We start from the raw sequence: 12,212 nt of genomic DNA on the forward strand, positions 1-12,212 counted from the left end.
AACTTCTGATCCACTTAGCTATAGGTGGAATATACATGGTTAAATAAAATAACTCTCAGGAATAAACTTGAGTTTGATATAACATCTTCTCTCATGTGTCTTGTCTGGAATTGTCCTGTTGATTACACTATTCCTTCTGTTTCTAAATAAAATAAATACCGATAAGACTCACTGTAGCACAAAAAGGGTGAGTGAAGCCTCTGGTCCCTTTTCTAGTGTAAGTAGGCTTCATCATTTTATTTATTTATTTATTTATAGATCTTCTATTGATTTTATTTTCTTTCACTTTCTGCATTTTTTTCAAATCCCAAAAGATACACAGTTTGCTTTTAAATAGAATTTCTGATTTGATTTTTTGTATTTCCTTTGCTGATTATTCAGACATATCAGGTGACGTTTCAGTATAGTTTAAGCACATAGGGGGTCTTTTAAAAAGACGTGCTAGTATTTTTAACACACATTAAAAATTCACATGTGCTAAATGTTAAGATGGCCATAGGAATATAATGGGCATCTTAACGTTTAGCGCACGCTAATTTTTAGCATGCACTAAAAACGCTAGGACGCCTTTGTAAAAGGGGTCCATAGTGATGTCATCAGCCACTATTAAAACTGCCTCTTGATTGGTCAGTGTGCTTGGAAAGAGAGTTGAGGTACAACCACATAATGTTATCTGCCAGTCTCATACTTATAAGAACATAAGAATAGTCATAGTGGGTCAGATCAATGGTCCATCTAACCTAGAATCATGCTTCCAGCAGTGGCCAATCCAGGTCCCAAGTACATGGCAGAAATCCAATTAGTAGCAACATTCCATACTACCAATCCCAGGGCAAGCAGTATCTTCCCCTTGTCTATCGCATATCAGATTATGGACTTTCCTCCAGAAACGTGTCCAAACCTTTTTAAACCCAGATACGCTATCCGCTGTTACCACATCATTTTCCTCAAATACATTCTGCTAAAGTTTGCTGGTTTTATTACGGTGGCCCCTTTTGCTGTGAACAAAAGGAAATCAGGTCCTTTGGGAGTGCTATGGGAAGCCCCCATTTTTAAAAAGGATATTAATTTGCTGTAGTATTTTGTAATGTATATTGGTTTAAGGGTTACACTCATCCAGTACATCGTGTGCAGGCCCACTAGCAAGAGCGGAAGTAGAATAAAACATTTTTTCCCCATAACTGGAGACCTTTTCTTTGGTAAGCAAAAAGACTTCGGTAGCTCAAGTCATGCTTTCAGATCTCTGTGCAATTCATTTCATACAAGATTAGAGATTGTTTTGCAGATGAAATGTTGAAAATGAATTAGATGTTTCAGACTGTTCACATGCAGATCAAACCATTTGTCCTGTATATTTGCGGGGTGCTGTCTGTCATCAGTAAGTCTTTATATAATTTTCCTCCTCATTGTTCAGCTACCTAATAATTGGCAATTTCAGACAGCTATTCCCTGAGGCAAGGACACATCAAGGAGGTCCAAGGCAATTATCAGGTTACCGCACTGAACACAAAGCCATTGCTACTAGAAAATTAAACAAATATGTAGCAATGATAAGAGGTTTAATTAGTGGCTCTTTGAGAGCAGTTATAAACAGAGGGGGTTTTCCCACCCATCAGTTTTACTGCTCCTTTAAGGTTTCCAGCTCAGTTGTAACTAGCCTCTGTTGGCCTATAATATTGCAAACCTTTATTTGTAACTAGCCAGGGATTTTCCACACACCCTTCTCTCTTTTTTTTTTAATGTTTCATTTTCATATAGCCATTGCAGCAGAAGTCTGCCTTTTGGCAAGGGGCCACAGACCACAGCTCCCTTAGGAATTAGTACGTGTGAGTTTGATCACTAGGTGTCATGTACAGGTAGAGACATCCCCTCACCCCTTCCCCTTGAAGTATGCTGGGGAGGTGGGAGAGGCAGCTGTGAGCTGATTTTTAAAAGAGAATTAATATCTACATGTACATAGTACTTCTTTAAAGTGGCGTTTCAGTGTGGGTAACCAAAAGAGAGGGGAGGGTGAGTCACTTATAGCACATGCAAATATTAACACACCTTATTCCTGCAACTGTAGGCCCATGTGCATAAAAACTTAGGGGTCCTTTTACTAAGGCACGTAAGCATCTATGCACACCCAACACGTGCCAAAATGGAGTTACCGCCCGACTACCGCGTGGCTCTTGCGGTAATTTCATTTTTGGCGTGCGTCCGCAAAATATTTTTTTTTTCTGACAGGCGTAGGTCATTACTGCCCAAATTCTTTACCATTAGGTTTATGGCTGGCGGTAAGGTCTCAGACCCAAAATGGACGCATGACAATTTTGATTTTGCCGCATGTCCATTTTCAGCAAAAAAAGGCCTTTTTTTACAAGTGCGCTGAAAAATGATTCTGCGCGCGCCCAAAACCTGCGCCTACAGTACCACATGCCATTTTTCAGCGTGCCTTTGTAAAAGGACCCCTTAATTCCATTACGTCCCAAGGATCAATCCAGACAAATGGGTTGTAACCATCCACCAGCAGGTGGAGATAGAGAACTCTAATGAGTTGTGCCTCATAATTCCTGCTCTTAGCAACCAAGCCAGTATTCTCTTTTTGTAGCAGGCTGGAGATATCATGTGGGAGGTGTACAAAACCTCTTGTTTGTCTTTAATGTGGGTGATATGTGTAGTCTTTCCTGACCCCAAAGAACACTCACATGCTTCCCCTTTCACAGTCATTCTTTCCCCATTCCCCCCCCCCCCCCCCCCCCCCCACCATTTAGTCTACCCATATTTCTGTAGAGCCAGCTCTGGGTTCTCTTATACCATAAAAAGTCAGTCATTTAGATCTTCAACCAAAACATATAGTATTCAAAGGATTCATCATAGCAACAACCAAACTAGACTAGTTTCTGTATAGTCCAGTCTGCTATAGGTTATAGTTTAGACTTGGAGAGCTACTGGGGCAAAGGCCGTGTAAAGTTAGGTTTGCAGTTCAAGTCCCTCACTTCTTATCTGCAAAAAATTGCAATACACCCAGATGAACACCTCAGGGGTGAATCCATGCAACTAAAAGCACAATGAAAGAATCCGGTAGCTGATGTGGAAGAGAAATCAATGTAATAAGAACTGTGTTGATCTCTTCATGATATAAGCTTAGCAATAAGCATCTCAACACAAATGGCAGAATGCATTTTTCTCCTCCATTTGCATTGTATCACAGAAAGGCAAAAGGTCTGCAAAAAGACAGTTCACCTTTTTAATTCCTCATGTTTTCAGGGGGTGGAGGCAGGCTGTGCAGGAAGTAGTTCCTTTAACAGAGTCTATATACAAGACCTTATTCGTATGCCGGAGTCTGCTCTCAGGCCGGGTATAATAAAGAGAATTTTATTTTCCAGTTAAAAATCTTGTTACGTAGAGGAGCCGTGACCCAGCACTTTCTGTAACTTGTGCTGAGAACTCTTGAAAAGCAGAATATTATGTTCTCCTACTTCAGCTCACATTAGGTGTGGTATTTAGCTATGATCAACTCCTTATCAGTGTAGCTGAGGAATCTGGGGGTGATTGGTCTAGGTTGTGATCTCCCTCTTTCCGTTTCCCCAACCAGTGTACTTGTTCAATAGAGAGACACATGCATGGTCACTAGGCCAAGGCTTCCAGAAGCTATTTGCAAGTGTATTGTGGAGGTCAGATTCCTTAATAATGTCAGGAAGGCCAATTTTCCTGGTCCATCTGCGTTCCATCATGCTTTGTTGACTGTCTCTAAGGTTCCTCAAAATTATCTGCTCTGTCCTCCTGCTGCACTATCCTATCCTCATTACATGTATGGTTGGCTTGGAGTTCAAACCCCTCTTTTTCTTGATGGCAGTATGTATTTTAGCCAGCTTATCCTCTGTAACAGCTGTTAAGTTTTTTGCTTGTTTTTGGGCCATCCTCAACAATCAGCACCAAAATTCGAAGGAGTATAGTGGAACCTCTTCCCTTCCTTCCAGTGCATTGCAAGCAGGGATCAGATTGGATGGAGATCATATATTTTGGTAAAAGTTGAAGTGCCCCAGAGCTGGTAACCAGGTGTCCATTCAGCCAGGCAGCATCACGTGACCCCCCCCCCCCCCCCCCTCCATGTGTTTCTTACAGATATATTGCCTTGTTTTCTTACACTAATATCAAGGAGTGTCCATTTCCTGAGCTGAAGGTAATTCAGGTTTCTTTTCAGACGTGGTCCTTAAGGAAAGTCTGCCTGTTGGGTCACTGTTTCTTCCCTCTGGTCGTTACCTTTTTACTATTGTGATTAGTACTGACATTAGATACTGGCACGTAAATATGAATGACAAAATTTACTTTCAAGTGTTTCTTCCACACTATAGTATCACATGTATGTGTGTTGCATAGGTGTAAACATATGTAGTAGACTTGCACTATCAGTGTGTTTAACATGCTTTCACAAATATCTGTGTACAAATTATGTAAAATAATGAGCCGCAAAATTAAGCGAATCATCCCATTAGCCGTAAACACATGTTGAAATGTGCTAACATTAAGGCAGACCCATTGATGCAAGAAACTAAGATGTATAGTTGATTTTTTTATGTTAATATGTTAACTTTAGTATAAGAAAAGTAGCTGCAATGTGATAACATGTCCTAACAGTCCATATTAGCTACTTTAATACATCATCGAATTCCTGATGGTCAAGGTTTAAAACATAAAACTGCTAAATTATGGTAGCTGCCATGTGTTTAATAAAAGACAAACGTCCAAATAACATTTATTTCATGCAAGATCATAACTGTTTAAAAAGTGCTGCGACTTTGAATTAGGAAAAGCAAACAGTGGATCCAAAAAGTCCTCTCACAATGAGTGTCTTCCTGAACAAGGTCTTTTCAATCTACATGATTGACCCGACACGTGACGTGTTTTGGCCGTAAAGGCCTGCATCAGGGGTCTATAGGATATGCAAATATTTGTACTATTGATGGTGAGTAACTGATGTGTTACATTATTATGTGCATTGATTTTCATTATCTCTATGTAAATTATTTATTTCTCATTGTTTATATTATGTTCTTATATATTATTATTTTTATCCAGCTTATAATGGTTTTAACATGTATTCTCAGTTTTAATATTGATGTGTATTACATGTTCATGTAATTTATTATTATTTTTTATCCTATAGACCCCTGACGCAGACCTTTACGGCTGAAACACGTCACGTGTCGGGTCAATCGTGTAGATTTGAATAAGACCTTGTTCAGGAAGACACTTGTGAGAGGACTTTTTGGATCCACTGTTTGTTTTTCCTGTCTTCGGTTCTCCTGTGGGAGATCACCTTCTGTTTGTGTTTGCGACTTTGAATTAACCATCTTCTTATGCTGCTACGTTTTAAGTTTCATAATAAGCAACGCTTGCTATTGGATATAATAATATACTATAGTGATGTCCAAAGATTATTACACTTTTTTCTGTCTTGCAGGTCTGCTTCAGGATTTAGAGCATCCTTACAGCAAGTTTGAAAATGATTAAAAATCTGAAAATTATCTTGGGCAAAATGTCGTGGACAAAGTGGCCATTTTGCCCCATGCTTTGCTAATGGATGAACTTTGCTAAACTAATGTGTGCACCTCACCTATCACCTGCTGTGTTCATAATGCCATATTCCACAAGTATTTTCCAACCAGAAAACTAAACAGAACAGTTCTGAGTGGGAAATAGCTGTGCATTTTTCTGACATTTCTTTTAAGAGGTGTTAGGGGTTTTTTTTTCTTTACACAGTTTATATTTATAAAATCACAGCATTCTTAAACCTGGTACATTTTCTGCAATTCAGATATGAGGTGTGAAATATTTTGTTCTGTTCTCATGTTTGCCATCGTTTTAAAGCACTATAAGGCCAGCACTTGACTTAGTTAATAATTGCATCTTTATTGTCATAAACTCTATACACTTTGGTATTCTGATTTGCAGTTATGTTGCATAATGCACTTTTGAAAAAGAAAAAAAAAGTTAAGTTCATTTCTGTAGCCTTTTTGTCTTTGTTAATGTTGGAAAAATAATACAAGGTTCCTAAAAATTTTCAAGATTAAAGTGTAACTGAAAATACATTGAATTCTAGTACAGAATACTAAGCTTAATATTCAGATACTGTTTCTTCTCAACAAACCATTATAGAAGAGTTTTTTGACTTAATAAAAAGACAAAATGTTAACGGATGCATTGGCTTTAGCAAAAGCTGGGAAAATGGCTGTTGATTCCAATCACCTTAAGTCTTGCTTCTGTAGAATTTAAAACATGTTAAAATTTGAGAACGAAGCATGGCAGTTCTTCACAAAAGTCTAATTTGGACTACTTATCCTAACTGTAAAATTCTGTTTTTGAATTAACTCTTCTCTTGCTTAAAGTGTAACAGTCTGATGCCATCCTTGTTGGAATGCATAAAAACAAACTGTGAGGTCACCATTAACTGACAGAATTGTTCTGTTTTGACACTCCTTGCTTTTTTTTTTTAATCTGAGCCTTATTGGTCCGCATAATTACATGCTTCCTCTTGTTACTTCAGACGGTTGCCAGTTGATTATTTAAATGTAAGTCCTTTTATTGTAACTTACTTTGCACTTATTGATGAAACGTGGGCTCAAGTGTAAATAAATGTTCTCTCTCTCTGTCTCTCTTGGCAGAAAGTGGGGAATGGCCCTGAAAGGGTTACTGCAGGGAATTTAGCAATGGAGCAAGGGTCAGTCACCCCCTTACCATTTGTGGCCTGATTTAGTGCAGGAACCTTGTGAGAAAATTTCTATTGAGCACTGGCATAGCCAGCAGCTGATTGGGTGGGCCTGAGCCCAAAGTGGATGGGCACCAAATTTTCTCTCTGCCCTCCCCCTAGTTACCCACACCCTCACTTGAGTACAAAATATAAATGAGCTGGTGGGGAAACCCAAGCCCCAGCAGCCCCAGTAAGGAAGATGGCTAATTTTGGGAGGCAGAGGAGCCTGTCTTTGCTAATCCACCAGGCTTGCCCTGCCCTCAGGACCAGTGCTAGACAGGATGGGGCCCAGGGCAGACACCAGGGAGGGAGCCCCAAAGCTTACTTGTAGGCAGTCCCTCTTTCAACTTCAGGTAGGTTTGGGGCCCCCTTAACATGGGGGCCCAGGGCAATTGCCCTGTTTGCCCATACCTAAATCAGTCCTGTCTGCCATGACCCTAAAACAATTCAAGACCAGCTAGTGTGAGGCCTTGAACAAATGTGTGCACTCAAGCCAGTCACACCCTGCCTTGTCTACCTCCTCTAAACAGGAAGTTCAGAGAAGGCAGACTGTAACAGACCTTGAGCATGCATCTACTCAAGGCCCCACCCCAGCTGATTTTGCTTTGGTTTTTGGGGGGGCTGCCCTGGTGGGGTAGGGCACTAGCAACGGCACCCTCTTCAATTTTCTACAGGTGGAGAAATGCTACATACTGAGGAGTGGATAGGAAAGGGAAGAGAGGGGATGCTGGACATTTGGGAAAGGTAGGAAAGGGTAGATGCTGGACTGCAAAGGGATAGAACCCTGAGCCGCCACTGAGAGGGGAGGGTGTACATGGCTTGAAGGTTTGCTTTGGGTGTTGGATATTGGACTGACCCTTTATCACAGAGTTTGAAGGGTCAATGTGCATTTCTGCGTTCTGGCTCCATCCTGGAAGCCCTACTGCAGGAATACAGGCCCAGACTACAGGTGCAGCAAGCAGGAGGGCGTGAAACAGCGAGAGCTTTCGAGGTTCTCCATATTTTGGAAAAAAAAAACCCCTCCTGCTACAAAGTCTTTACCTCCGCCCTTCAATGCTGTAACTTTTCCAGACCTGATGTGGGATGCTGCTACCTTTTCCCTTACATGATGAAAGAGTCTACGCCATCTGTGAATGGGAATGAGTCAACATTTTCGACTAGTGGTTTGTTTTATGATAAATCTTAGACTTTTTACGAAGGGGTTTTAATTCTAAATTTGAAATTCTACTTCAAGGGATGTATGCAACTTACTTTTTTGTTGGTTTAATCCTGAAATCCAGTGACTTAAAATGATATTGCCGAAAATGCTACTTTACATTTGATTTTGGTTAGATTTATTGACTTAATATACCGCTTAGCACAATAGTATTAAAGCGGTTTCTTCTGAAATCCTTGGTGTTAGGTGAATTCTGGAGAAATGATAGCAGTAAGCCGTTGCCCTCATTAATGGGGAAATGCTATGTTTTTGACTATGGAAAAGAATAGCTCATCTGCTTTACACTCCATAAGTTTTCACACAAGGGTTATGGTAGTAAAATGTTTCCAAAATGAGTTCCCACCACCTAATCACAGAATTAGCACTGCACATGCCTTTCATAGTGAACAATAGTACGATGACACTGGTGGCAAAAGATTTGAAGCAGTGGAGCAGCAGTCACTGCTGTGGAACACAGGGGACCAGCAACTGGGACAAAGAAGGGGACAGGCAGTGACTGTCTAGGGGAAAGTGGGGGGGAAGGAAGGAAGAAGAGATGGTTGGCTGAGGCGGAACAGCAGAGGAGCAGGGAAAATAGGATGTCAGAGGCTATGCAGAGGACAGGAGAACGCTTTGGTCTGATTAGGGAGAGAGGGAGGAGACTGATGTTTGGGTTGGAAAGGGAGAGAGAGGAGGAGTCTTTTGCCTGAACAGGGGGTGAGAGGAATAGAGGAAAGGCTGCTGCAGCAGATTGTTAGCATAAGAATCAATTGTAATGGGAGAGAGATGCAGCCCAGGCAAGTCAGTGAAAGGAATAAATGGAGAGAAAGCTGAAGCAAGAAAAAAAAAATAATACAAACATACTGCAAAGGTTAGAAAACTATTTTATTTACTGAATTATTTGAAACTAGAATTGCCAATACATTCATTTTTTTTTTGTGCACATGTGAGCAATTTGCAAATAGCTGCATGGTTGCAAAGTATATGGATACTTTAATCACATCCAACTTTGTTGCAGATTTTAAAAGAGAAATAACCCAGACATAAAAAACTTTTGCAGTAAAACCCCTACAGACTTTGGACCTGCTATTTGTGCAAACAGAGGAGAGGGGCAATATAAAACACCCATTGACCGTCCTACGTGTGCATATGTTCTGTTTCCCTTTGTCCTCAGCTCAAATCAAAGATTGCCTTGTTTCATTTGGCTAAAAGTAATTGTGCTATGGCAAAGGAGGATAGTTTCAGACCCGCCAACCTACCTGGGTAAATCACTTTGAAAATTACCTTGTACCACTGTATAATTAAATGTGTGCAAATGTGCCACAAGAGTTTTCTGACCTTTGTGGAATCTGCCTCCAATTTGCTGCAGTAATACAAAGTCTTGACCGGTGAATGATTACAGCTTTTACAGCCCTAGAACTTTCGGTGCCTCACCACAATAGACCTCTGGTTCCCACCGCCCCATTCAACCCACATCTGTGATACTTTGCCTTTATCCCTTGAAGTCTTCAGAGCTCCCAGCTCTCTTGTCATCAGAAAACAATGAATGTGGGCACCAAGTCAGCCCATGGCCCCAGCTCACATGCATTGTAGTATCACTGCCTCCTCAAGGCTTCAACACAGAGGTGAGGCCTGTAACTGCAGGTCCACAAGTTGACTTGGTCATCACACTCGCTTCTTTCTGATGTCATACCCTCAGAACAGGCATGCAGGCTGCATTGGTGGAGAATAGAAGGAATCCATTAACTTGGAAGATAGAATTAGAGGTATGGCGTGGAATTGGAAGTTAGAGAGGGCAGCCAGTACTTTTTTCTGAGAAGGCTTATGCATAAACCCAGGCTTGTGTTTGACTAAAACAACAAAATGACTGATAGCTGGTCTCCGATGTCCTCTGAAGAAAAATTTTATCTTGAAAAATAGCACTTCAGGTGTTTTAAATGTTAGACCAAGGCAGTTCAGGCATTTTAAATGTTAAACCCAGGTGTTTTAAATGTTAGACCCAGGCAATATAGCTGACTAGAGCAGTGCCATTTGTCAATTAGAAGATGCAATTAAAAATGTAATTGATTGTACATACTGTATGTAAGTTGCATTCTGAATGAATGTAACATTAAAGTTCTTTTTTTTTAATTTTGGTGTCTTAGTTTTCTCGTCTTTTTTCCCCCCAAATCATTTTCCTGTCTCCTTTCCATATTGCCTTTCTTCTGTCTCCATTCTCTTTCCCTCTCTCCCTTGTCCTCCATTCTTGACAGTTTCATTATAGTAACATAGTAAGTGACGACAGATAAAGACCTGAATGGTCTATCCAGTCTCCTCAATCTTTAACACACTTCAATAGACCCACAGCACAAAAATGAATAATAAATAACTGTACTTTAAATATGTGCATATTGAAATTCTTTGAATTATATTTATGTGTTCATAATAGTTGAGTGGCCAACATAGATCAATAGATCTAGAATCTATAGCTCAACTTGTTTAATCATAGCACAAGACGTGACCCCAAAAAATAATGAAAATAATTCATGAAAAACTGTTATTAGTGCACTTATCTGATAGAGGCTTTACTTTTTAATCCAATTCACTCATCACTCAACTCTATTTAATGTTCCATTGGTGAAGGTACATTCCTTTAGTAAGGACCAGAAAACTCAAGCTGTCCTTTTGGCAAGGTAAGATTGGAACCAAGAATACAGGCTACCAGAGATATGAAGGTCTGAGAGCCACTGAAAGACGGTGGTATATTTGATCAAAGGCAGCAGATATATCTGAGATCAGTCTCTGATTTGCCTCCATTTACCAAGTTAAGGGGCCCTTTTAAAAAGGCATGAATAACAAGTGACCGCTACTTTGAGCGGATGATTTTCCCACACACACAGCGGTCTGCCAAAAAGCCAGATTTCAATTTTTGGCAATAATGGCCAGGCTCTAAGTCAAAATTAGCACCTGGCCATTTGCCGCATGAGCCCTTACTACCTCTTATTTACTTGGTAAGGGCTCATGCGCTAACCCCGCAGTAATTGGGCAGTGTGTGACAATGTGGTCATACTGCTGATTACCACCGGGAATGTCACCCACAGTAGAAAATAGAAAGTTATTTTCTACCACGGGAAATTGTGTGCACCAACTTCGGAAGTACCCCGGGCTCCTGCACTACCCTGGTGGTAGAGCTGATTTGTCATGCACTACCCACATGGTAGCCCTATCATTCCTTTGTAAAAGGGCCCCTAAATATCTTATTCATTGTTGATTATTATCTCTGTATAACCTAATGATTAGAGCAATGGGCTGAGATCCAGTGAAGCCTGATTCAAACCCCACTGTGGCTCCTTGTGATCTTGGACAAGTCGCTTATCGCTAGATTCTGTATAGGTTGCCCAAAGTTGAGTGTGCAAATTTGGGCACAGATCTGTGTGTAAACTAGCTAATTAGGTGCTAAAAAAGGCCCACTGAGAGACACAGGCCGGCCACCCCCAGGGCCACCACCCTGTGACCCCCCCCCCCCCCCCCCCCCCCACACACACTTGGGCTACCCTCCACACCTGCCCCCTTATCTTCCTCCCTTGGTCTGTTGTCTTATTGCATTAATACAATCATCCGGGTCCTGACACACAGGGAGAAAGAGGCAACCCGGAAGCAGACGGGAAGGAAAAGCTTACTGGCTCCGGGCCCCTCCCCACCTTGGCGGCCCTGCTAACAATAATTGGTGTCAACAAGCAATTAATTGGCAGTATTTAAGAGTTTGGCTCAGATCTATTCTACACGCTATTCTATAATGTGCTTACATTTATAGCATGCAACCCCAAATGGGCATGGCCATGGGAGGGATATAGGTGGGTCAGAAACAATCCCAGAAAGTAAGTGTGATGTTGTAGAATGCATTTATGCACTTAACTGCCATTAGTTAGGTGTGACCATTTACACCAGCATTTGGCAAGCATAAATGCTCTTGCCCAAAGTTAGACACAACGAGCCCAATATTCAGCCGGCAGGAGGCATCCCACAGTCAGCGCTGACCCTGGATATTCAGTGCCGGGCCACTTCCGGTGACCAGCATTCAATACCCAGTTTCATTTTTGCCTACCAGAACTTAACCAGTTAAGCTGATATTCAGTGCTAACTGGTTAAGTTCCTAGTGGTTAATGATAGGACTGCTATTTATGCAAATCTATTTAACCGCTTAATCCAGTGCTGAATATCGGCGCTAACCTTGAATCTTCAGTGGAGATAGATAGCTACCTTTCCAATGAATATTAGCAGTTAGCTGGATACATACTATTTAAC

At 41.0% G+C, this 12,212-nt stretch overlaps 1 protein-coding gene across 1 annotated transcript in view; it reads left to right on the forward strand.

The window, feature by feature from the left end:
* The window catches only part of LOC115468395 (pituitary tumor-transforming gene 1 protein-interacting protein-like), a 140,920-nt gene extending 135,129 nt beyond the window's left edge, over nucleotides 1-5,791 (forward strand). Inside the window, exon 7 of the mRNA XM_030200069.1 lies at nucleotides 5,447-5,791. Coding sequence (XP_030055929.1) covers nucleotides 5,447-5,496 — 50 coding nt within the window. The 3' untranslated portion in view covers nucleotides 5,497-5,791. The remainder of the gene's footprint in view (nucleotides 1-5,446) is intronic.
* The last annotated feature ends 6,421 nt before the right edge of the window (nucleotides 5,792-12,212 follow it).

The sequence above is a fragment of the Microcaecilia unicolor genome, chromosome 1 (genome assembly GCF_901765095.1).
Source record: "Microcaecilia unicolor chromosome 1, aMicUni1.1, whole genome shotgun sequence".
NCBI classification, from domain to species: domain Eukaryota; kingdom Metazoa; phylum Chordata; class Amphibia; order Gymnophiona; family Siphonopidae; genus Microcaecilia; species Microcaecilia unicolor.